At 35.3% G+C, this 27,609-nt stretch overlaps 1 protein-coding gene across 2 annotated transcripts; it reads right to left on the reverse strand.

Moving 5' to 3' along the window:
- Positions 1-5,913: 5,913 nt before the first annotated feature.
- Positions 5,914-26,951, reverse strand: LOC138329552 (excitatory amino acid transporter 3-like). Of its 2 annotated transcripts, XM_069276626.1 has the most exons (11): positions 26,506-26,944; positions 19,095-19,169; positions 16,395-16,517; positions 15,804-15,891; positions 13,740-13,782; positions 13,149-13,242; positions 10,371-10,497; positions 9,796-10,029; positions 8,021-8,215; positions 7,191-7,325; positions 5,914-6,190 (listed from the first exon to the last, which is right to left on the reverse strand). In XM_069276626.1, the coding sequence occupies exons 1-11, from the start codon at positions 26,696-26,698 to the stop codon at positions 5,998-6,000; spliced, it is 1,500 nt and encodes a 499-aa protein (XP_069132727.1). In that variant the 5' UTR covers positions 26,699-26,944; the 3' UTR covers positions 5,914-5,997. The 2 variants fall into 2 exon arrangements, with proteins under 2 accessions (XP_069132727.1, XP_069132728.1); XM_069276627.1 differs by lacking the exon at positions 19,095-19,169 and having other exon boundaries at positions 26,506-26,951.
- Positions 26,952-27,609: the final 658 nt, after the last annotated feature.

The following is a 27,609-nucleotide window of genomic DNA, read 5'->3' on the forward strand; positions in this document are numbered from 1 at the left end:
CGCGAACCAGTGGCGTTACCCTGCCTAATGTTGGACCGAAGTTTCGTATTTTATTCTCTTTCTTTATCAAATATTTATTTTTCTATCAGGTGATGATTTACAAATTTTTTCATATGATGAACAAATAACACCGTCATAAACCATTCAGTATTTCAATAATATGTAAATTCTCCAGAGAGTGTAAAAGTTGGAATTTGTTAGAGTTATTTCCCTTTGCACGTGTTTTTTGGCCAGTTGACTGTAAATCTTTCTATTTTCGCGGAGGAATTATTTCACGGTAGTAAAGGATCACGGAACGCACCTCACGCAATAATTATCGGGACATGTACCCGTAATCACAATCTTTGCTATAATTAAGTAACAAGGTGTCATAAAGATATGTACGATGGCCGACAGCGGCCGTCACCTCGTACACGGATATTAGAAAAATGTGTACCTGAAAAATGTGTACCATGACACCTCGTACACGCGAATTAGAAAAATGTGTACATGAAAAATGTGTACCGTGACCAATCGTATGTACACATATTTCTATAACCTCCTAAGGCCTACGCTGCGTTTATAATATATATGTATGAGCGTGAAATATAAGCTTTTAAAATAAAAGTGTTGATATATATGGCCCATTCTGAACCTGAGCTTCCGACATACTATCACATTGAAAGATTAACTTGAATTATGTCTATGTTATAGAGATATAACACAAACATCTTAGTGTACTCTAAATAAACCGCGAAGCGGCTTAGGATTAGAATACACTCAGATATTTATGTTATATGTCAATAAGATATAAAAAAAATATTCAAGTTAATCTTTATAATTCGATTTACTGAAAACGATCTATGAATAATTCCAAATTTATTTTTAGACTGTTTGTGAAATCATTACACCATTGTCTCAACCAGAAGCGACGTTACAAATGGCGACGCCATTTTTTTGCCTTCATGGGCTGATAAAATAAATTGTTAAGCCAATGAAAATGCTTATTACAAGCAAAATTGAATTATTCAACGATAATTTAATGTTAGAGTTTCAATAAAAGTAATAAGTGCCAAACAAAATAATACATTACGTGACAGTTACAAAAGGTTAACATTACATCTCCATTCCTGTATCAGTATAAAACTAGGTTATAGAAAATGTGTACATATGATTTGTCACGGTACACATTTTTCATGTACGCATTTTTCTAATTCGCGTGTACGATGTGACATGGTACACAATTTTCCATCCTCGATATTCCAGGGGTTCCGATCACTTACGATCTTGATCGGAAGCCCTGGAGTATCGAGGATGACAATTTTCAGGTACTCATTTTTCTAATATGCGTGTACGAGGTGACGGCCGTTGTCGGCCATCGTAGATATGTATGAACTTCATGTACATTGTTAATTATTGCAAAAGAGATGTTAGGTCTACAGCAAGGAATTTTAAGTGACTTATAAATCCTTGGTCTACAGTAAGCTTATATTTTATCGGTCTTTCTTTTGTTCTCACAGATTTGATAATTTGACGATTCAACTCCTCACGGCGACGGCCATTACAGATTAGGAGCAGGATGGTGTCTGTGATGGCAAATATTTCAAACATGGCGAATAAATGATAATATAGAAGTGTAGGCTGTGCATGGACTCCAGGAATCTTTCAATAATAACACAGTTACCCCTCGATAAAATACAGTAAATCAACTTGGCTCGAGTGACGAAAACAATAGTAGAGAATGTAGAAGGCTACCATAGGGAATCTGGATACATTCTTGTAATATTATGGAACGAGCATATGATTTAATCACCGAAAAAAAGTTAAGTTATCGATCTAAGTCAGAAACTGCATGACTACATCACTGAACAACACAAGAGGTTGATTGAATTGAAACCCAGATTCAGGAATAAAGTAAACGTATCATAGCTCAAATGCCGGTATTATTCTTTCATAGAACGGAACAAAGATGTCCAGATTATTACAACATTTGTTACCGTGGTCGACTAAAGACATGTCCAACCTCTTCATGGTTATTGCGTGCCGAACGTTGCAAAATTCAATAAGTGAAATAAAATGTGTACAGAAAAAAATGTTTTGTAATATATCTTTAAATGTATTCAATATGTTTAATTTGTGTGTAAAAACAATAAATGTTTGTGTATTTGTTTTTAATATTTATACGTGAAAATAAAATATTTGTTCAATTTTTTTTTGTGTGTGAAAAATATATTTGTGTGTAAATATATATATTTTTACACACAAACCATTAATTTCACACACAAATATAAAAAAAAATACACACACATATTTTTTCACACACACAAATAAAAATAATGACCACATATAACGATATATTACAAACACATTTTTTCGCACAAATGATTTTACTTCTTGAATTTTGCAACGTTCGGCACGCCATACATGGTTATGTAATTCTTATTGACCACGAAAGGGGATTATGTGTGGACTCGACTGTGGTAGCAAAATTTTATTGTACACACTTTTCCTTCGTGAAAGGTTCGAAGAATGCAGTTAAGAATTGAAACCTTGAACACCGACATTTAAGAATTAAATGATCAGAATGGTATTACATGTATTCCGAATTTGCATATTACAGAGTTATCTGCACTTGCGGGAAGGTATTGATTGTGAGATTGTTTCGGAGAAAACGACGTGAATTGCGTTCACAAAATAATGACGTAACAATCGATACCTACCCGCAACGGAGCTAACTCTGTAATATGCAAAGACGGCATACAACATTGCATTGAGCAGATACTGGGCGAGGGGAATAGGGTTGACGCCATGGCTTAACGTGTGCTACTGAATTAAATTTTGTGTTACTGAGCACATTGAAGTGAATGCACGAAGTCTTCTATTCTGATGAACTGACTTAATCTGCCGGTTGTGCAAAGAAACTTTCAACGCTTTTAAAAAGAAAAATAGTAAAATGAAGAATGCAGAAAACATACCTACACGTGTAATACTGACTGGTCTAGGATAATACACTCATGCTGCATGAGGCTGTATTGAATGACTGTGACCCATGTTATAAAGCTTCAGGACATCACAGCGTCAACAAAATTACTATTTTCTAGATACAGCATTTTTTTTGCAGAAACTATGATGAATTTACTTTAAACGATACAAACAACAGAGTTGTGTTGAAAATATCACACATTTTTCATATATGGAGAATTGTCTTGAAGTCGCGTTTTTTCGAATTTATTTAAAAATGGTAAAAAATTATAGTAGTAAAATTGCAATAAAACGTCGAGGTATGAGAGAACAATACTCTTTCATACGTGGATATGAACAATCTGATTAAAATCATATCTTGATTTCACGCCGGTTAGGTAAACCTCCTCTTTGTTGTATTGATATAACAGAGAGGAGGTTTACCGGAACGGCGTGAGAATCAAGATATGGTTTTAATCAGATTGGGATATGAAGGATGGGATATTCTACCATCAGGATCACAAAATGTTGTAAAACCCTCGGCAAGCCTCAAGTTTAACAATTTTTGACCTTGGGGTAGAATATCCCTGTCCTCCATAACCACATATGAAAGAGTCTTATAGTAATATACCATATAAATGCTGTTACAGGTCTAAAGAGTGATACAGTTGATGGTCTAAAGGATGAAGACAACGAAATGATTTCCAATAGAATTAAAGAGTTTGACCAAAAGAAAAGTGAAGAACTCAATATATCCACCTACAGAAATCTTAGGCACAGATGGCCTCTCCAAGAAAAGAAGATACTATTGTAATGTTACATGGACTTACAAATGTCCATGCTGTCGTCCAGGGCCAGGTTTCATGAACATTCCTTAACTTAAAATTGTCCATAGGAAAGCAGTACATAATTTCAAAGAAAAATCTCAAGTTAAGGGGCCTTCCTCAAAATCCGTTATGCTATCCTAAGGATAATTTTAAGTTAAATGATTCCTTAAAGTTAAGGAATGTTCATGAAACTGAACCAAGGTTAGAGAAGAAATAGAAGGAAATCAAGAATCAATCTGAGTGAATGACATCAATGCTGTACACGTTACGCCTTTCTCACAAAGAGATGTCATTGACTTAGTAATTTTTTCTTGGAAAACTTAATTGGAATTGATATTCAAGGTAAAAGACGAATCTGGACATATCAATGGCACACTGGCAACCTCGATATCAACAGGAAAGGAGTGACCATCACGAAAGACATCAGTGGAACATCTGTATTATTTCTTACAGAGAGAAGAAGAGTCGACTTAGGAAAATGCAAAGTATCACTTGGTGAAGAACAACTTCCTATGGAAAGATAAAAAAAATATACGCGGGCATTACTTTTAACGAAAACCTCAAAATCGACCTCGCTATGCAGGAGTCGACTAACAAAAATAGAAGAAAATTGAACAGCTTTATTTCGATAGGAGTTCACAAAAATGGAGATAAATGCAGAAATTCAACAGTACAAACTCTTCTTCTGGAATAAGCTTTATACAGGGGAGGACTTCTTGCTATGGAAACAATTATTTGATGTCAGACTGAAAACATATACGGCACACAACAGAAATTCCTTGGGATTTATACCGGGTGTGCATAATATTATGAAAAATTACAATATCGAGATTTTCTTTGGATTAAACAACCCTGACGACGACATTCTCTCAAAGAGACGACGGAAACAGTTCATGAAACGTATACTACAAACTTGCGAGGTAGAGCGCTAGAAATTCAGGGAATCATTGGCTGCTAAAGACAGTCTACACATATTTGCTAGCATACATACTAAGCTGGACAGACACCCCCTGTGGGAAATCTCTAAATTAAGTGAAGGATACATGGCAGATGAGTGACCTACACCTATCATTTGTCTTGGAAGCCGTTCCTATTGCAAATCATGTGGTAATCCTCCTAGCACATTTGATTTTGTGTGAATGTGTTTAATAAGCGATGGTGTCATTGCTGACATTTGCAATTCTGTTAGCTTATCATTTTGTATGTACATAAATCTATATATTTACATTTTGCCACAGCGACTCCCATAACTCTAATGATAATCGTGATCTGCATTATGAGCCAATAAATGCAGCCTAGACTTGGTGTAGTAATATCTACATAAATGGATCTGAGTCTTGTTTACTAATACCATGTTAGTCCGCGCGGGAAAATTGACATTGTAGTTGAATGACCCAGTTTGGTTATGAAAAAAAATCTTTAAAATGTCTGGATAATTGAAAGTAATCTGAATAGCTATTGAAAAACATTGAAATTTTGTTATCTTTTCAATTTTTAATAGGCACTATTTTTTATCACGTTGAACTTGACTGTTGAGGTTAAATGGCTGAAGCGGGAAATTCAAATGTTCACTTGCATTTAAATTATGATATACTTTGAACTAGAAAATCAAATGTAAATATAAAAATTAAAGGATTGTTAGATTGCATTTATTGGAGATATGAAAGCAATCTGGGTGGCAGATAAATATTCGTATCGCCTAACGGGCGCTATTCTACCTATCTGCCACCCACATTGCATTTATATCTCCAATAAATGCCATCTAACAATCCTTTAATTGTTTATTAATTGCACGTAAAATGTTGTCGAAGTACAGACAGTGTTTTTGTTCTTGCTTTCTGTAGTAATTCTGTTGCTCAGCAATACGATCATTGGTGTTACAGTTGTATTTTTTCAGAGTATTTCTGTATATAAACGTTAGTTGGTGTAAATGTTTATGCTGTTAAGTGTTGTTTGAATTACATAATTCTATAGATTGCATAGAAATTGACGACTACAGTTATATAAAAGACATTGAAAAGGGTGCGTGGTATCAATAAAACTGTCTTTTTTCCGACTTGTTAAAAACCTTCTTAAAAGAAGCAAAAAATGATTTTAATGCGATTGCCGGAGGCAAATTCAAATAATCACACTAATCAAATCATGGTCACAGTTTAATGATACTTGAATGTGTTTGAATTTATGATAGCAAGAAAAATAATTTATTAATTCAAATGGCAAACGTGATTATTTAATGAATCTTTAATAAAATAGAATTAGAGTCTTCCTTGTCCAGATAGTCGCCATCACTGTCCACGCCATCTACTTCCGTCGCCTTTTCCGTACTGGGAATATCAATTTCTAGTTTTCCTTTACAAAACTTGTCGACTGTCATTGTACAAATAGTGCTGGCCATGGCATTGCTGGTTGTTCGTAACCTGTCCCTGAAACACGTTGTAAAACATATATAAGTTCACTATCTTCATAATATGATTTTTTCCTATTTACACTTCAATATACTACAGCCTTATTCAATATCATTTGTCTGAAATATTCATATATACTCATACCTGCTCATAAAGACCACTGAAGGGACCAAGAAACAAATTGTCGTTATAGCCATGTGGTCTTAATACACAGGGAAAACTTGCTAAAATTGACCATTTGGACCCGGATAAAGTTACAGAGGTGGTCGCTAAGGCAGGTTTGACATATCAAATTAGGGCTATTGCTACTATACATCTTTGTCACATAAGTTCTCAGTATTTTGCACATGAATTTTGGTAATTCTATTAAACACATCGGATGCGAGATAATTTATTCGGTCTGAGCAACGACAGCTTTGGAATATGTATTGACGATTTCACTGAATCATTTATGTAAGCTAAAAAAGTTTCGTGTCCATGCATTCAACAACAATTTTATAATCATATATACGATTATTATTAATGGCAGTACGGCCATGGCATTTTGCTTTACCCATTATCATCTTTTAATACTAATTTCTGACGGTTGTGACAAAGTATGAGAATCATGCAGTGCGCATGCTTAAAACGCTTTTTTGTTATCTCTGACTTTTTGTGTTTATTTATTCTTAAAGAATATTTAAGTATATATATTTAAGTCTCCATTTTAAAGAATATGGTCGAAGCTACTGAGCTCAATGCATACACTGATTTGCTTTTTTTGTGTGAAAATGAACTGTTCATGACGTCATAGATATATCGCTGGCGACGGGTAATCATTTCACGACTGTTTTTTGTGCGCATTAAATAGTATTGTATCTTTAACTCTAAATCAACTTTGTAGTTTACATTGATTATAGCGTCCCTACAATATCAATCAGTGAGTACCGTTCAATATTTAGAAAGTGTGTCACATCAATGTATGTCAGTATATGACGACAGATATTTTCGTTCTTTTTGTATAAAAAAGTGAACTTACGTGAACCACTCCAACGTAAGGAGAATACCCATAGCGTCACCATCCACATCGATCGACGTCAGCAGGATGAGGATAACGACGAGGGAGGAGCTTGGAACAGCGGGAAGAGCCAAGGACGACAATGAACAAAGGATCCTTCAAAAAGGTAAAGACATATTAACAGGTTTCAGCTTCAAGGAAAAGCCTGAAATCTTTTTCGTTGCAGTCACTTTGATCATTATATTGTAACGTTAGTATTAGGAAGCGTCTAAAACCGAAGCTTAAATTATACCTGGTGCTTATTATCATTATTAATTAGTTTAACGTCCTATTAACAGCTACGGTCATTTAAGGACGTGCAATGTTTCTTGATGGAGGAAAGTCGGAGTACCCGGAGAAAAAATACCGACCAGCGGTCAGTACCTTGCAGCTGCCAACCATGGGATTTGAACTCACGATGTAGAGGTGGAGGGCTTGTGGTAATATGTTGGGACATCTTAACCACTAGGCCACCGCGGCCCCGTAATAACTGGTGATAAATATTTATCAATTAAGGATTAAAAATAAGGTGAGATAAATTAAATTCTTTTTAATCATATTGTTAAGGAAACCTAATCGCATACCGTGACAAAATTCTTTGGACTAAAACCCCACTACCTATTAACTTGTCGATTGAAATTTAAATGTATTATTAAACGTATTTAATACTGCCAGAGTGTAAACTAAGGGGAGTAACTCTGGTAGATCAGAGTGCGGGTCTACTACCCGTCAAGGTTTCAGAGACTAATCTCAGGCAATTTTGATAAAACGATCATGTATAACATTGAACCTAAACAAAACATGCTACTAACCAAACAATGATCACTTGAAGAAGGTTCAGACTAACGCCTTGTGCTGCGGCCAGGAAGAGCACAGACAGGATTACAAAGTGGGCACTGCCAATCCGACACTCAGCGGCACCAAACGGAACCGTAAATCTCGACACTCTCTTATCCACGTGGAAATCTTCCTCGCAAATTCGTAAAATTTCTGGAATTCCAATGGCTCTGGAACAACATCCATATATTGCAATTGTTTTTTTTATTCGTTTACAAATGCTTTGCATTAAAGGGACATGAACCTTAAATAATTTGTTCTGTATGCTTAGTTATGGTTTTCAGATGTTTATTGAACATTTTATTACAATGATTGGTTATCTAATTATTTTCTAATTTGCGATGGTTGACAAATGAAGTTTAAGCCATATTTGTTATAAAACAATTTGTATTTAGCGTAAGAATGATAAGTCAAAAGTCAAACGAGACTTTTCATTCGACAGGGCACCGCGAAGGGAGGTTCCTGACTTACTGCACACATGTACATCAAGCAAGTATAAAGTGGGGAGTAGCTCCCGTCTCTTGCATTTCAGTGATCCATTTATATTTACCTACTTTCCCAATCGCGCACGTTACTGACTCTTGACGTACACTGTTTTCTATCGAAAGGAGTAGATATGATAGGACCAGTATTTGGCCTTAATTTTTCAGGCCGAAAAATATTAACTCTGATCCACATCAATTTCACATCAATAAATACTCTCATACTTGCCATTCATCAAAACATAACTTTTTATAACCATGTACATGATGTGCTCCACCTATGACGTCATCAGATTGATGATTTTCCTCTTCTCGCCAAATTTTTCTAGAAATTCATCATCTTTAGGTTAGAAAAGGCTTGAAATGGATTTGGCCGCCACCTTGGAGCAACTTTACATTTTGCATGGATATGCGTAAATACACGTTACACAACGTGTGAACATCTCTTTCTGCTCCACGAAGGCGGCCACATCCATTTTTAGAGAAAACCACTCAAAAAGTATGATTTTTCAAGGATTTTTGTTAAAAAATGGCGGGAAACTGCATGTTGGTGACGTCATAGTGAACATAGTTGGCACATGCGGGATATTTTCGGGATGTAATGTGTTAGCAAATGTATTCAACAGTTATATGGCAAAATATGTTGTTCTTTACCGGAGAATTAATTTTGGGGCCATATTCGAGTCTTACCGTACCTTCTCCTTTGTTTGTGTTCGCTTCACGCACGTTTTTGACCCACCATTTTGTTTACATATGCAGTGTATTGTGGGAGGTCACTAAAGTTCAACACTACTATATATCTTTACAAAATTCGACCTGGGCGGTTCAAAATACAGAAAGATGGAATTTCCATTATAATCATTTAATTTGATACATTTGCACAATGACTGGTATATATTACTTAGTAAAGTATCTGACACGTCTTAAATGTGTATTTTACTCAAATTTACATGTTTTGTTTAGGTTCATGTCCCTTTAAACAAGTATACTTTTCACCAGGAAGGGATACCCGTGATGTAGGCTACACTGGAAGTGTGACCAAAGGATGTAAGAGGTATCAAAATAGACACACACTAATGAATATACAGTTTCAATTATTTTACAATGTATGTACATAATACAACAACGGATTTTATCATCAGTATGCTTTTATATGGTGGTCATGACCAGTAAATAATCGTTTCTGCTATCACAAGAAATCGACTATATTGGACAATAACCGAAATAAAAATAGCAATAAAAAGATATTATTTCAAAGGAGTGCTTACGAACTAGGTGGACCGAATACAGCCATCCAAGCCTTCGCTGCTTTAAAATAGAAGTATAAAGGATTCATTCTGAATAATATAAATAAAAGGACAGGGAATAAGATTAGCTGTTGGAAAAGAATGCCAGTAAAGAAGGCGACCACTAGTAGACCAAGACTACTAAACGTGTCCTCTATATCAGCCACCCTGGCCACAGATACTGCTATCAGACTGGCAACGCCTACAGGTGTCGACCTGGAATATAACACATACCGATGTTAATAAACATACGTGCAATACGGTGGTTTCGAGGTGGGAAAAGTACAATTTACCCAAAGATGACGTCATAATCACTGGAAGTTGGGACTAATCGACGGTAAATCGTACTTTAACCGCTTTGTCGCTTTGGGATCTCGAAAACCCCATATTAACAAGGGTGAATGTACGCAAAAGTTCTGAGAGTCATGTAAGTGAACAAGGGCAACGGAACATGTGTTCCGGAAGAGTAAACTCTATCAATGGTATCATGATGTTGCCAAAGGAAATGTTTTCAAAAGGTTTTACAATATGTTTTAGTATTATCACCTACTACTTACCACATAAACCAAGTGAGGATTTTGATAAATGCAGATGACAATGCTTCAAACAGGTCAACAATAATCCTGCCTTTCTCGTCCATTTTACTGACGGCCATTCCAATGACGGTTGATAGAAACAAAACACCTGTGAAAACAACATGATATTTTAAAGAACCACTACGTTTTCGAACACAATATATAAGCGTCCGAATACCTATATCAATGGCCTAAAATGAAGTTAAAACACCAAACAAATGCAGGATTCCTATTGTAATTCTTTGTTGACAACAAAGGTTCATTTCGCTGCGTTGCCTTCTGGCTCAGTGATAGTCACCAATATACTGTGTGGTAATTTGGACGACGTCGGGCCACATAAGGCGGCACGCGTTATGACAATTAACATTTTATTGTTTAAGGAGTCCGATACGTGTAGTATTAACTTAAAGCTAATATTTTCAGCGTCTCACCGAGATATGTTTTATGATTTTATCCAGTATAAAACTCTTTGCCTGATATAAATGTTGGGATTTCGTTCGTAAATTGTACAAACACGCATGACCGATTAGTATGAAACATTGTTCTATATTTATATTTTATATGTTATTTTTCGTAATTATAGCATTAAAAGGCCCTTTCGGTTTGTTCATCAGAACATCTTTTTGTTGTTTGGCATTATGACTTTTTCATCTTTCTCTTGATAACATATGTATTTAATATCAACGCTGGAAATAGGAATTTAAAATGCTTCAAAGGGGATTTTATGGCGTCTTTAGAAATAAAATAGGAACTTAAGTTTTATGTTACTCCCATTTTTTTAAAAAAAAGAAAGCGCTGAAAATTATTTTGTCAAATAAAATGATTTCCCGATAGAAACTGGAAGCTGGCACAATTTCTATAATGCATATCACATCAAAATGTTGAGTTTTTAAGTGTAACGGATTGGTGTTTTAAGTGTACAAGTTATAAGATTTGGAGGTACCCATTCTCGATTTCCAGGTGTTACGATCACTTACCATCTCTACATCCCTGTACTATGTCATAGCAAAGCTGAGGGTAAAGCTGCGTGGGCGTCTTCAAATGAAGTCTCTGCAGGTCTGTGATTTGGTGTTGTTTTTCCTTCTGAACTGCCTTCAGTTTCGCAATGTGATGTTCCAGGGGTGTAGAGATCCTAAGTGATCGTAGCTCATGAAAATCCAGGATGTGAGGTACTCAGTTGAAAAGTGAACAAGTGAAATTCCGAACTATTTTTATTGTGAAATTATCCGTTCCGTCCTCATTTGACTGTGTTTCACTTGCAGTTATACAAAATGCCGGTTTAAACACAACACAACTAGAATATTTTAGAAGAAAAAAAATAACCCAGTAAAATAACTGAATTATATTAAGGTTTTGCATACTTGGACTGCTCTGTTACAACTAACAGTACTACATAACAAAATTATTTAAACCGGCAAAACATATATACTAATTAATCAATTAATAAGATAAGATAGATGTAACCTAGGCGACCCTAAGTTAGGTAGAGAAGCTGGGGCGATCCCCAGGCTGAGGCGGACACTTAGATAGCTGGGGGGATCCCCAGGCTTAGGCGGACACTTAGATAGCTTGGGCGATCCCCAGGCTTAGGCGGACACTTAGATAGCTGGAGCGATCCCCAGGCTTAGGCGGACACTTAGATAGCTGGGGCGATCCCCAAGCTTAGGCGATCCTAAGTTAGGTAGAGAAGCTGGGGCGATCCCCAGGCTTAGGCGGACACTTCGATAGCTGGGGCGATCCCCAAGCTTAGGCGATCCTAAGCTGTAAGCTAAGGAGAGATGGGAGGTAATATAATCCTCAGAAACTTAAGCGATCTCAAGTCAAGTCGTAGTTATTATCTGAGTAAGTACAACGATTTACAGAGCGACCTCCAACATGCACTTACAATGACATAATTTACAAGCTAGACAGCTCTCCAATTTACAAACATAAAACTCAAAGCATACTAAAGTACATGACTAGAGTGACGTTAAGAATTTATATTTCAGTTATATACAACAGTTTTTTACCAGCTTTTTACTCTGTGGAATTTCCATTTAATTTTCATGTTGAAGCATTGACCAAATTGTGCCATTCATATAAGTTTTATTTTCGAAATAAAATAATTAAGTGCTCTCAGTTCAATAAGACAATATTTAATAATTGAAGACACCATTTTGCTTAGGAACGTTATGTATTATTTTATTGCAATTTAATATTTTCAATAAAAAACATTCTTGGTAAATTGCAATTTTGTGTTTATGGTTCTTTGATGATTAACTGATCGCCTCGTGTTCGTAAACGCACATGTGCCTATCGATGTCGGAGCGAATGTCGTAGCATACACAATACAAATTTCAAAGTCACGTGCGGAACCCGGGCGGTTTATTTGACAGCTGGCGATCGAGATCGTTTTATAAAGCCCATGTACCTCAACCCATCCTTGATACTCCAGGGGTTCCGATCACTTACGATCACTACACCCCTCGACTATCTCATAGTGAGACTGGAGGCAACAGAATAGAACAGGTAATTAAGTCATAACGGTACACTGTGGTTGACAGTGTGACTTTGATGTTAGGCGTCGCTCTCTCTGTAGTCTTCAAAGAAAATCTTTGCTAGCCTGTGATTGGTCAAATGTTTTCCGCTGAGATGCCTTCAATTTCATTATGAGATAGTCCAGGGGTGTAGAGATCGTAAGTGATCGGGACCCCTGGAGTATCGAGGATGACCTCAACCATAACCTATTCTCTTCCTTAGTGAGTGTGATCACCTACTTACCGAGTACATTGGTGCCAGCTGCAGTACCAACAGTCCGGGCCAATCTAGTGTTGGTCGAGTTTAATTCTGTCTTGACGTCATATCTCGTCTGTGTCTGTTCAATCCAGCAAAATAACAACATGGATTAAGTCTGATTTACATGATTACAACATTCTATGTTACCCGGATGGTTTTAATCTGTTAAACGCTATACCTTGTGCAATGTGTTTTGATACCAATGTATATAACTGTTATAATGACATTGTGAGCATGGCGCGCAAAATGGTTAAACTTATGATTTTGAATCCTTTTGCTACGAATCTGCATGATTTTCGCCAAATGAAACGTGTGAACAAATGTTGACCGTTCATGGATAACATTCCTACCATTGTGAACACTTTCCTATCTACCATTGTTTACTTTATATAATCATATAATGTTAAGGAGATACTTTGACAATTCATGTACAATCAATGTTCATCTTTAAGACTTAAATGCTGCAGTCAATTTATGACTCCTTATAAACTGCTATATTATACACTAGCCAATTTAGACATATGAAAGGGGCACAAGATACATTATATCGATACATGTATCACGTATATCGCTTACCTTCTGGAAGCAAACAGTCAGTATATTGTCTGGTACGATATTTCTGTAATATAGAACATAAATTTCAGGTTTATGTAAACAAAAATATGTTGAATTTAGAAATATACGTGTAACCCTGGTCAATACTAGCCGCAGTATACCGCTCGGCTAGAGAAAAGTTCTCTATAGTTCGATCGGTTGAGCCTAAGACAAGTAATCCAGAGGTCCCGAGTTCTAAATCCTGGATCCTGTTACATACGCAAAACAAATTAAATATACCTTTATATACACTGTATTGATAGCAACAGCTGCAATAAAAACTAAAATAATTGATTAATAAAGTAAGGAAAAATGAAATTACAGTTTATTCATATTAGCCAACATTTTAATTAATTTAAAGCATAATCAAACAAAAAACTACATGTAGCATTATTTACTTAAAGTTATATGTGCCGTAATTTTCATGCTCACGAATCAAGAAGAGCTTTTATTATGTTGTTCGCAACCAAAAATAACAACATTACTATAATTACAATGCTTATGTTTTAATTTTACATGTACAGATAAGAGCTGAAAATGATAACATGACACTTGTTTGCCCAGTTACGACACATTTACCTTTAATACGGCAACAGATGTTGTGATTCTAATAAAAACAAGCAAATTCGCGGAATTTCCATCCCCGCTTTCAGGACATATTGTAGGTAAATATTATTGAGGTTAGGTTTGACCTTGGTTGGAACATGAAAAAATAAACTGAGATCTTATTCGGAAGTAAGACATTTAACTTTGTTACCAAGTTTGAAGAACATCTGTTGATATTTATTACAGTTATTTTACGGAAGTGGCAGAAAATGACTACTTTTTTTTATTAAATAAAAGGGCCATAACTCTGCTAATAAAGATCTGCCAAAAGTGGCGATCGAACTTGGCTAAGCCCTAAAGGCATTTAACTTTTTTACCAAGTTTTAACAATATAAGTTTTAATATCAATATCAGAGATAACTCTGATAAATAACATCAACTGAAAGAGTTCATCGAACCTGGCCAGGCACTTAAGGCATTTAACCTTGTAACCAAGTTTGACTGAAACTGACTTTTTTTTTATTTAAGAAAAGGGCCATAATTCCGCTTAATAAGGTCCGTTGAAAGTCGCGATCTAACTTGGCCGAGTCCTTAAAGCATTTAACCTTGTTACTAAGTTTGAAGAAAATCGATTTACATTTGTTATACTTATTGCACGGAAATGGCAAAAAATGACGTTTTTAGTAATTCAAAGGGCCATAACTCCGCTAAATAAGGTCCATCGACAGTCTCGATCGACCCTGGCCGAGCCCTTAAGGCATTTGACCTTGTCACCAAGTTTGAAGAAAATCGGTTTACATTTATTACACTTATTGCACGGCAATGGAAGAAAATGACGTTTTTAGTAATTCAAAGGGCCATAACTCCGCTAAATAAGGTCCATCGACAGTCGCGATCGAAGTTGGTCGAGCCCTTAAGGCAATTAATCTTGTCAACAAATTTGAAGAAAATCGGTTTACATTTGTTAAAGTTATTGCACGGAAACGAAGTGTTACAGACAGACGGACAGACAGACAGACGGACGAACCCAAATTAATATTCCCGTTTCGGAGAAAGCGGGGGATAAAAAGACACGTGGAAACGAAACGTAATCGATAAACGTCATAAAAGCAGAATTTAAAATGCATCATTTTAATTATTAACATTTATTTATCAATAATTGTTATTGAATTCCCGCATACCTAAAAGGACTGAAACATGTGAGCATAAGATAATTCATTATATGATTGTAATGCAAACGTTTAATAATATAAACAAAAGAAGTCAATATATCGTTAAGTTCTGCGTTTGTATCTTGGGGTACCGGTATGTTACCAAATATTTATATCAATACTTATCATTTACTTACCTGGATATTCTGAAAATGATACCAGGTATCACATAATTACATCATTTTTAAACGTATTCAATATTTCAAGAAACATTTTCATAGAGCAAAGTTTACTGGTAGAGCTTGAAAAATAACATTACCTTCCCCTCCTTTTAGATAATCAGTCTCACCTAATAAGATCGGCAAACATGTCGTGAGTCTGTATCGATGTACTGATCGTGTCATACTGACCTTCGTCACTGACTGCCATACCCTCACCTAAAATTGATTTTTATCTAAGGATTATTCTCAATATCTTTTGGGTTTATTTAGTCATAGACAAAAATGGATTCCGAAGGACATTCGTATCTATAAATACAGAATGTTCGTTCGTTTTTTTGTCTATGACTTCTTAAACTCATAAGATATTGAGAATAATCCTTATAATTTAATTTGAATAACTTAGTAAGGTACTAATTATACATTAGTATGAGTATTTTTATTAAGTTTTACAAAAAAATAAGTTGGTTTGAGGAGCATTGATATCTTAGCCAATGGTTTGGTCAATGACTGTGCCGCTTTTAAAGAAATCCGATAAAACGGTCTTCATGTATGACGTCATTATACTCGACGTGCAATTCATTCCGTTTATGGAAAAAAATAACCCCAAACTTTTAACTATTAAAAATGAGTGTAACATATGAAGTTAAATCATCAATCTATAGTATGTATATGATTGAAATTGAAATCATTATCAGAGGCTACAATAGTACTATACGTACCTGGTCGTACGATGTAGTAACATACGATACCGGTCAGTGAGCCGACAGAATTCGCCAACAGTACAAAGCCCAGAGATAATAGACTGATTCGGCCATGAGAGCGGGGATCCATGGTAGCGGTACCTAGGATTGAATTAATTGTAATAGTAAACTTAATAAACAGTATTGGTACGAACAGAAAACAATTAGAGAATCGGTCAAGGTGTTCCAGAAATGTAAGCGTCTTCTGATTCATGGACGACGCCTAGCATACATATGTGATTTTCAAATGAGAATTTAATATTACGTTGTGTTTTCATAGGTAGCGTTGGCTTTTCTTCACCTCTTATACCTGGCTACTCTAATGAAATTGGCTATTAAAAGACGTAAACTAAAATAACCTAAACCAACATTGCGACAGTAACATTCATATAACATTCAAAATGTCTAAACGAGAGTGGCATGTTCACACGGTCATTTGAGATTAGATGTGATTCCGCGTTTAGAAAGTTTTGGTGAAAATAGCCACATTTTTTTCCTTCCACCGACGCCACGCATAGACTTACATGTAGTTGCTACTTCATACGTACATTTATATTTATATATCTTATTTGGAGACTGAGATGATAAAGAGTAAGTTCCTATTTTAATATTTTTGTTATGCCATCTTTTCAACCAGTACATTATCATTTGTAAATTTATTAAATAGTGGTCCACTCTTATCTCAGTGATTTTACCATCGAAGTTGTGAACAAAGTCAAAAACTGATCTCTACCTAAATCAATGTCTCCTCAAAGCATTACATCTCCATCTTCAGTTTGCATTGTAATAATGGTTTATCTAATTAGACCAGCTAGCGATAAGTTCTCCCATCGGAAATTTACGCAAGGGTCGCTTGATTAAGAACATTTCCCCAGCGCGTAATATTTTGTGAATGTATGAACTGTGTATCTAAAATAAAACCAGCGTGAACGTTTTATGCTTCTAAATTCCTAATTTAAGAACTCGCGAAAATATCCATTTTTACAGCATGTTGAATGCTGCTGGACTCTACGTGGTACTGTGAAATATAAATTTTTACAGTATGTTGAATGCTGCTGGAATCCAAGTGATACAGTCAGTATGTTGAATGCTGCAGGACTCCACGTGATACTGTGAAATATACATTTTTCCAGTTTGTTGAATGCTGATGGACTCCACGTGATACTTTGAAATATACATATATATGTATGTTGAATGCTGCTGGACTCCATGAGATACTGTGAAATATACATTTTTACACTAAGTTGAGTGCTGCTGGACTCCACGTGATACCGTGAAATATACATTTTTACAGTATGTTGAATGCTGCTGGACTCCATATGATACTCTGAATTATACATTTTTACAGTGTCTTGAATACTACTGGACTCCACGTGATACTGTGAAATATACATTTTACAGCATGTTGAATGCTGCTGGACTCCACGTGATACTGTGAAATATACATTTTTACAGTATGTTGAATGCTGCTGGACTCCACGTGATACTGTGAAATATACATTTTTACACTATGTTGAGTGCTGCTGGACTCCACGTGATACCGTGAAATATACATTTTTACAGTATGTTGAATGCTGCTGGACTCCATATGATACTCTGAATTATACATTTTTACAGTGTCTTGAATACTACTGGACTCCACGTGATACTGTGAAATATACATTTTACAGCATGTTGAATGCTGCTAGACTCCACGTGATACTGTGAAATATACATTTTTACAGTATGTTGAATGCTGCTGGACTCCACGTGATACTGTGAAATATACATTTTTACACTATGTTGAATGCTGCTGGACTCCACGTGATACCGTGAAATATACATTTTTACAGTATGTTGAATGCTGCTGAACTCCATATGATACTCTGAATTATACATTTTTACAGTGTCTTGAATGCTACTGGACTCCACGTGTTACTGTGAAATATACATTTTACAGCATGTTGAATGCTGTGATACTGTGAAATATACATTTTTACAGTTTGTTGAATGCTGCTGGACACCACGTGATACTTTGAAATATACATACATGTATGTTGAATGCTGGTGGACTCCACGTGATACTGTGAAATATACGTTTTTCTCTCATACCTACACGTGTAATATTGGCTGGTCTTGAGAAACACACTCAATTCGCCTGGAGTTTATTCGAGCCACGTGACGCAACAGCGTCAACAAAATTACTATTTTCTGGGTGCAATTTTAACTTCTTTTTTTCCAGAAACAAAGGTAGATTAACTTAAAAAGATACAACCAACGAAATTTGCGTTGAAAATATCATGCAATTTTTATGTATGGAGAATTAAACTCCAGTTGTGTTATTTTCGAATTTATTTTAAAATGTCGGAAAAAGGCATTGTAGTAGTAAAATTGCAATAATATGTCGAGGTATGAGAGAAAAATACTCTTTCATACGTGGATATGAACGATAGGGATATTCTACCCTCGGGATCAAAAAATGTTGTAAAACCTTCGGCAAGCCTCGGGTTTAACAACATTTTGTGACCATCAGGTAGAATATCCCTTTCCTTCATATCCACATATGAAAGAGTCTTATAATATAATATTTTTGGCAGAAGGTATAGTGTGGTATTGTATAAAAGTATCCATTTAGTAGATTTATCAGACTAAAAATACTTTAAATAAAACCAAGACAACTCATGAAATAGGTGTACATACCGTGAATAATACTGCAAACGATGACTGGTACGATGACAACTTTTAGCATCCTCATAAATACTTCACCTGGCAATCCTGTAACATTTGTAAGTAACTTGAAGTAAATTTACTGGTTCTCTTAGAATTCCGTCTTTGCATATTACAGAGTTATCTCCCTTGCGGGTAGGTATCGATTGTTACGTCATTATTTTGTGAGCGCAATTCACGCCGTTTTCTCCGAAACGTATGACGTTACGCTCGCAAACACATGACGTCACAATCAATACCTACCCGCAAGTGCAGATAACTCTGCAATATGCAAATTCGGAATAGTTTGATAGAAGGTAGGATAGACCGATATTGTAAATCATTACATAGATCCACACAAGGGCGTTATCATATATGTGGCTCAGTTTTTTGTCAATATGAACACATCATATTGCTTTACTCACATGAGGCTATTATTGAAAATCAACACGATCCTCTTCATAAATAAGAACTGTGAAAATAGCTAATTCTTTCAGCAAGCTGTATAATATGTCTTTCTCACGCGTACTCGATATCATTTTTTAAATACCACCATTTTTCGAACAAAATCATTTTTATGTACTACAATTCCTTATTCGATTCCCAGATCACTAATAATAAATGATTCTAAATGTATTCTTAAGCCTTTTGAAGTTCTATCTTACCTTTAAATACTTACTCGATTCCAAAAAAAAAATGTTTAGTAATTGGGAATCGAATAAGTAGTTAGAGAATCGAATAAGTAGTCAGGTATTTCATATGTAATGAAGTAATTGATTTAAGTAATGAATATATAAATTGTATGCAAATGTGCATTTTGGACGAGAATTTGGGAACTGTTATTTCGAATGTCATCAAGTGTGTCTGAAATTCGGTTAAATTAATTGAATTATAATACGAAAACTTTGTTATAATGATATTGTATAAGATAAATACCCCTTTAAACATTTCCACTCGTTTATAATTTAGTCATAAGTTTTATCGACAAGCTGAATGTGGCATCTATATTTATATTCCCAACAAATGTAACGTCACACATGTAGCACTTGTTTTAGTGTTTCCATCAGTAAGCACATGAACATAACAAAAGAATTGTTAACCAGAATATAGATGCGAAGCAACGAGGTTAACTTATTATATTTTGTTGCAATCTATCTAGTGTATAATCATCGTCATGTTTATGTACTGTATTCTATATTAAAATAAAATCTGTTATCATTGCCGTGTTTTTCTATATTAGGAGGTTGCTATGACCTGAAATTGACCTGAAACCTTTTCCTCAATTTCAGGCCAATTTCATATGCGTTTCATTTCAAGTCAAGGTTTTGATCTGAATTGACCTTTTGGCTATTTTTAGGTAAATTTGACCTGAAGAATTTCATCTGAAATTGACCTGAAATTGACCTGAATTTACCCGACTTTACATGGAGACATCCTGTCTAGGTAGTTAATCATTTCACACTTATTTGATTCCAATTTACTCATTAACATAATAAATTATTATAAATGTATTGTTAAGCATTTGGAGGTACTATTTAACCTTTGAACTCCGAACTTAGTCATAATTATTTATTCGATATCCTGATTACTTATTCGATTCGACATTACTTAGGTAATTAATAAGTAATCAGGGAATTGATACCAGAAATAAATACTAGTATATAGAATAGATCTAAATGTGTGGTTTTGAATTTAGGTACTTAGGTAACAGGTGTTTATTGTTATATTTTGTTACAATCTGTTACCATCGCCATATTTAAACTGTTTAACTTTTATACTCAAATAAAAATCTGTTGCCATTGTCATGTTTACTATATTTGGAGGTGTATGTAGGGACTAAAAAATCAATTTCAATTTTAAACAAACAATACTTTATTGATAAAAGTCAGAAGGATTAGTTATCAAGCACTGCCTATATAGGTCTTCCTTCTAAAATAAATTTTGAAAATTAAAAATTAAAATAATTAGTATCAGAATTTGTAATCAATATATTACAGACCTTATTCAATCTTTTTATTTAAAAAAAGAAACTGGTATAAATACCGATACGATTTATCAAAGATTAACACATTTAAAACATACTTTTTTAAAGATTGAAACTTTAATAGAATATTTATAGTAGCTTTAAACTTTAGAACCCCCTGTGAGGAAGGCTCTGGGTTCTGTCCCCTGGCCGAGACACACCAAAGTCTATAAAAGTGGTAGTTTCTGCTCCTGCTTGGCGCTCAGCATGCAGGGAGTGGGACGACTGGTTCGCCCGTTGTCAGTATAATGTGACCGGGTGGGGTGTGTTGCTTGGTGTCTTCGGCGGCATGCTTCAGTGATATAGCACTATAAAAAGGGCAACAGTTCCACTATACAAGAAGACACTACATGAATATACCGCAGTCTCCTAAAACACGCACCTCGCACAACATACACGCAACACACCGCATACATGGGAGGCCGTCCTTACATGACCATAGCTGTTAATAGGACGTTAATTAATCAAACAAACAAACAAACAAACTTTAGAACCACATTATCTGGCTCTGCAGGTTGGGCGTTATGCTGCAGTGATATAAAACTATAAAAAGGGAAACAGTTCCACTATACAAGAAGACACAACACGAACATACCGCAGTCTCCCAAAAGACGCACCTCGCACTTCACACACGCTACACACTGCATACATGGGAGTGCGTCCTTACATGACCCTGGCTGTTAATAGGACGTTAAAATAATCAAACAAACAAACAAACAAACCATATATCAGTCATTATTATTTATTACATAATTTGTTTACACCAATCTATATATGAGAAAATGTTATATTTTCAACTATTATCCCAACCGTTCAATAAAACCTTTTTATATTGCACAGTTCGAAGTTATATTGCACGCTTCCATGGAAACGTTATATTGCACGGTTCGAAATGTTATATTGCACGGCTTTAGGAACACCTCGGTGTTGTTCTATAGTTTTGTAGAAAACTTCCGAGGAATCACGCGTAACAGTGAGTTACGTTATTATGACGTCACAAAGGTTCACGCTCACGTTATAAATCTCGAATCAAGCACGTCATGTAGTCGTTTATCGAGTATAGGACGGACACGGCAAATGCGTTGAATTAAAAGGCTGCATGCAGGTCTAATAATGTGAAAGAAGACAATAAGACATATCCAAACCAGAGATTCAACGTTCTGTTCAACGTTCGAACCTGTTCATTGTTCGTATGCTATACGTCAATCTTCAATTGGATTTGAAGCTTCTCCGTACGATACGGTGTTGAGATTTTGTTAAGTGATTGTCGTATTCGCTTAACAATATACAACTGAGAAACTGGTGATTATGTAATAAAACAAATATCCCATGGGTTACTGTGCTCTAGTTCATAATATTTACCCCTCGGTGGTGGTAATCAACAAATATTATATTGCACTCGGCCTTCGGCCTCGTGCAATATTAACATTTGTTGATTACCATCACCTCGGGTTAAATATTATGAACTAGAGCACAGTAACCCATGGGATATTTGTTTTATTACATATTATTACATAATTTGTTTATACCAATCTATATATGAAGAAATATAATATTTTCAACTATTACACCGACCGTTCAATAAAACCTTGTTATATTGCACGGTTCGAAGTTATATTGCACGCTTCCATGGAAACGTTATATTGCACGGTTCGAGATGTTACATTGCACGGCTTTAGGAACATATCGCTGTTGTTGTTTAGTTTTGTAGAAAACTTCCGAGGAATTGCGAGTAACAGTGAGTTACGTTATTATGACGTCACAAAGGTTCACGCTCAATTTCGCGCTGGATTTATAGATCTCGAATCAAGCACCTCATGTAGACGTTTACTGTACCGAGTAAAGGACGGACACGATGAATGTATTAGATCAAAAGGCTGCAAGCAGGTCTTATAATGTGAAAACAGACAAAAAGACATCCAAACCGGAGTTACAACGTGACGTACGTGGGCTATACGTCAATCTTCAATAGGATATTAAGGGTTTTTTTTTCCGTACGGTACGGTGTTGATGATTTTGTTAAGTGATTGTCGTATTCGTTTTATAAAAAAATATTCAATGAAAAACTGGTGATTATGTAATAAAACAAATATTCCATGGTTACTGTGCTCTAGTTCATAATATTTACCCCTCGGTGATGGTAATCAACAAATGTTATATTGCACTCGGCCTTTGGCCTCGTGCAATATAACATTTGTTGATTACCATCACCTCGGGTTAAATATTATGAACTAGAGCACAGTAACTCATGAAATATTTGTATAATATATATATCCCTTGTGACGTCATTATTTTGCGAGCTAAATCCACGTCGTTTTCTCCAAAAAACATGACGTTTCGGTTGAAAAAATTGACGTCCATAATCAATACCTACCCACATGGACAGATAACTCTTTTATTATGAAAATATAGAATTATCAACATAAAAAGCTGTGTTCACACAGTGTTGACAAATTCGTATGTATGGACAGAAAACAATAAATAATGAAAAATTAACACGAACTGAGTTGTAATAGCATAATTTATTATTCAATAAATATAAACATTATGTCCACCTTTCCGCTCAAGTGTAAATAACATTTAGTAGAAATCGGCACATGTCATAATACGGCCTCCATGTCATGGAAGTAAAACTTGGTCAAAATAAAGAGTTCAGTTATAGTGCTGTATAGTACTGATACAACATGTCAACTAATCAGTTGGCTTTCATTGTCAACTATAAGCGAAAGTGAATATGAACGAAAATATGTGATTTTATATGCGAGCAATAATTTGAAAACAATACATCTCAAAAATTTATATCACTGATTAATTATCTCGGAGATCAATTTTCGTAGATCGTGAAATATTCCTTTTATTTGTGGTGGAGATTTGCTCCACACTTTACCAAACAACTGAAGACAATAAGTATATAATTATATTTGTAACTTATTCAAGTTCAATCAAATTCAAATATTGTGATCGTATGAGTAGCATGCCATCATCGAGAAAAATATAGTAATCTAATATGACTTTTGTATCTACAGGTAAGATGATTTTGTGTAACGGCATACGGTAAGACCATGGTCATTCATAACTCAAAGATGACCATCACATAATGACATACAGAATGACACATGGATACCATTAACATATACTTACGCTTTGCATAGATGTTGAAAAATGGAACGCTAAATAAGTATAAAAAGCGATGGATTATTTGAACTACCAATTAGAATATAGAACAAATATTTAATAAACTACTACAAAGTAATGAAGTAAATAAAAATAAGCAATACTAATTTAGCTGTTATTATAACATATGTTATATGTCCATCTAGTATTGTCATTATTGGATGTTCTAACCTATTGATAGAGCGGAAAGGAAATCGACAACATCACTAGGACCACTATGAGGCTACTTCCATCAACTGAGCGATTGTGAGAATGAGATGTGGATGAGAACTCTGACGGGGGTCGTCTCAAAATCTAATCGCGTGATATAAAGGTTGATGTATATGTGTGCTATCGCAACCTCATTACAGTTGTTAAAACTAATCCGTTTTACATGTATTTACAAATAGGCAAAACGTAATATTGTAATAACTAAACATATACACTGTATGTGGCGTAGTAGGACCCGTCATTTAATTAGTTTGTTTACTAACATGATTTATGAATCAAAGTGCGACAGTCAGTAGATGAAATACAAATTGAATTTAAAGAAAAAGAAAAGAAAAATATATACACACACATTTACACTGGTACACGACTAACGTAACAAATCAAATCATACTTCAGGCAAGCCTCAGGTTGACCAGCAAAAATCTTTCACTCGGACTGAGATATCTCTGTCCACTTGACAGATCCATGTAAGCTTCTATTATTCTCCGATACTTTACAAGAATATACCATGGTTGATAAAGGAAAGATTAATAGGATTTCCCCCTAACTTGAGGGAAGGACAGAAAAATCTCTACCCGAGGAGGAGATTCCTGACTGTCAAGCTCGAAGCTTGCCGAGGGTTAGACTGTCGTGTGAATCAATGAATCTTCTCCTGTCCCACTCTCTAGGTAGATGATGATCCTTTCTCTGCCCCCGTAATTTCCCCCAAAATGATAAAAGCTACAAATACGTAATTAAAAAATCCCAAGAATAATCAATAAATCAACTTGTATATTTCTATTCTACTTCGTCAAAAACTTTGTTAAACTTGTTGGACGGTGACAAACAAGAATCTTAATCATTTTGAAATACACACAGTCATAGACATACTAACTAATTATTTATGAAAACTAGTTAAATAAGTCTTTTTACTGGGTAAACCGATGGAGTATAAAACTCTATCTTACACATGGGTGTGGAAGACAACTCACACGCACTAGACAATTACGTGAACTCAACAATTCATGCGACGTAACCGCGGCGTGCATTGTCATCCCTTTTGACGCACGACAACGCTTCTGTGATAATGGCGCGATGAAAAAGCTTGAAAGCAAGTGAAATTTTATGGTTTCGTTTTTTAAAAATCCGCAATTTTTATCGATATTTCTATCTCGCACTAGGATAACTTAAAAAAACAATTGTTTGACGTTGCGATATAAATATCATGACATCGCGGGAACAGTTGCGTTACGTCACGACACCAATTCAATGACGTCGCAACGACGTCGACGACGACGATTCATTCAGGTCACATTATTGCATTGCTTACACGATATCATAAGAGACAACGATGTGGCGCACAGGATAAGAGAAAAAGAATAGTTCATCTCCTTTTGTGTATGATGACAAAAATATCGGGTCTCAGTGTACAGCCTCGTGTTTGACAACTTTATTCTATTAAACTCTTGCCTGACTGACATAATCACTGTATGTTGAACACAAGATCTCTAACCAACAATAGGTGCCCATACTGGTATTATCGACTGTAGTCATATTTTATATGTACATTGTAGTGTGACAAGTGCAAATTGTGCGTTGTCCTTTTACATAAATAAATTAAATTAAATTAAATAAAATAAATCGATTATCTGTTTTATATTCATATTGTAATGAGCATAATATAAAAAATAAAATTCTTTCATCTCCACAAGACGTGCGGCGAACAAGTGACCCTGGTGTCACGGAACGGCTGTCTTTTTTTTCCAAGAATAAAAAGAATTTTATTTTTCCCGTCAATAGAACGGAACGACTGTCTTAACGACTGAGCTAAGCGCGCTCATATATTTCAATACAATTACATTATATAGTTTTAAAAGCATAAGAATAACATATAACGTTTTGAGACGACCCCCGTCAAAGTTCACATTCACAGCTCATTCTCACATCCGCTCAGTTGGTGGAAATGTCTATTACTAACACGAGATTGAATGTATTTATATTTATAAAGAAAACAGTTACCTGTCCACATGAGCGCGTCCTCCGAAATCTCCACATGACGGAGTAAAAACCCGAGTCCGAACCCCAACACCACTCCACCACACACAGCCAAGACTAGGGCGTGGCTCGCTAACTGACCACACCTCTTGGGGGCTGTAACGATGGAGACACTCTCCTCTTGACCATCACTGACGTTCTCTCGTGTGTTATGCATAACCTAGCCGGGTGATTGTTTCTACACAGACTAGGTCCACACGACCAACTTAATCAGTAACTGTTTGCTGGTTGTTTAACTATTTGTTGAAGCAGTCATCTATGACAAACATGTATCGTAGTTTTTCTATGCTCTATATTTAGCTAGATAGTTTCACCAATGAATGTACTTATAAAGAACCAGCAGGTGACACATAGGATACCACATCGATTGCTATGAATCATGGAATAATTTACAAGAGAGTTAGATTATTTTATATTTCAAGATCAACCATATTTTAAAGAAATTTTCTTTAATATATTGCATATTGGAAAGGGTGCACTGCTACGTGTTGTGTTAATAATTAAGTCTATATACTCATTAGTAAAGGAGTTCACACGACTAAATTCGGTAAGATTACCTCGCACCACCTTCTTAGTATTCTGTATTTGCATATTACAGAGTAATCTGTCCTTCCAGGTAAGTATTGATTATGACGTCATGTGTTTGCTAGCGTAACGTCATATTTTTCGGATAAAGAGAACGTGAATTGTGTTCACAAAATAATGAAAAAAGCAAACCTAAGAACAGTTTTTGGCGACATACAGCTGTTGGGATTGAAAAAGGAGATTGATAATTTTGTAGAGTTGCAAAATCTATCAATTACCGTTAATATTACACTTATCACCATGTTGTGAACAATTTAATTAATATAAATAAAATGTTAATTTTCATAACACGGGTCGTTTTATGTTTCCCGTCGTCGTCCTAAATACCGAGCGGTAGTTGATTATCGCTGCGCCAGACGATAAAAATAGCGAAATGAATCTCCACTGTTATCATTTACTACGCAGGAAAACTTACATGTTTGGTGTTGTTATCTCATCTAAGACCATCGATATGTATTTTCTTATATTATCATTGTTTTGAAG

This window comes from Argopecten irradians, chromosome 8 (assembly GCF_041381155.1).
Source record: "Argopecten irradians isolate NY chromosome 8, Ai_NY, whole genome shotgun sequence".
NCBI classification, from domain to species: Eukaryota; Metazoa; Mollusca; class Bivalvia; order Pectinida; family Pectinidae; genus Argopecten; species Argopecten irradians.

Excerpts from the sequence above, each read along its gene's own strand:
- LOC138329552 (XM_069276626.1), bottom strand. The coding sequence starts at position 26,698 with ATGCATAACACACGAGAGAACGTCAGTGATGGTCAAGAGGAGAGTGTC. Across the intron at positions 16,518-19,094 it reads CGTTTGCAGTATTATTCACG|GTACCGCTACCATGGATCCC; the intron begins GTATGTACACCT and ends ATTCAATCCTAG. Across the intron at positions 7,326-8,020 it reads CTTCAAGTGATCATTGTTTG|GATCCTTTGTTCATTGTCGT; the intron begins GTTAGTAGCATG and ends ACCTTTTTGAAG.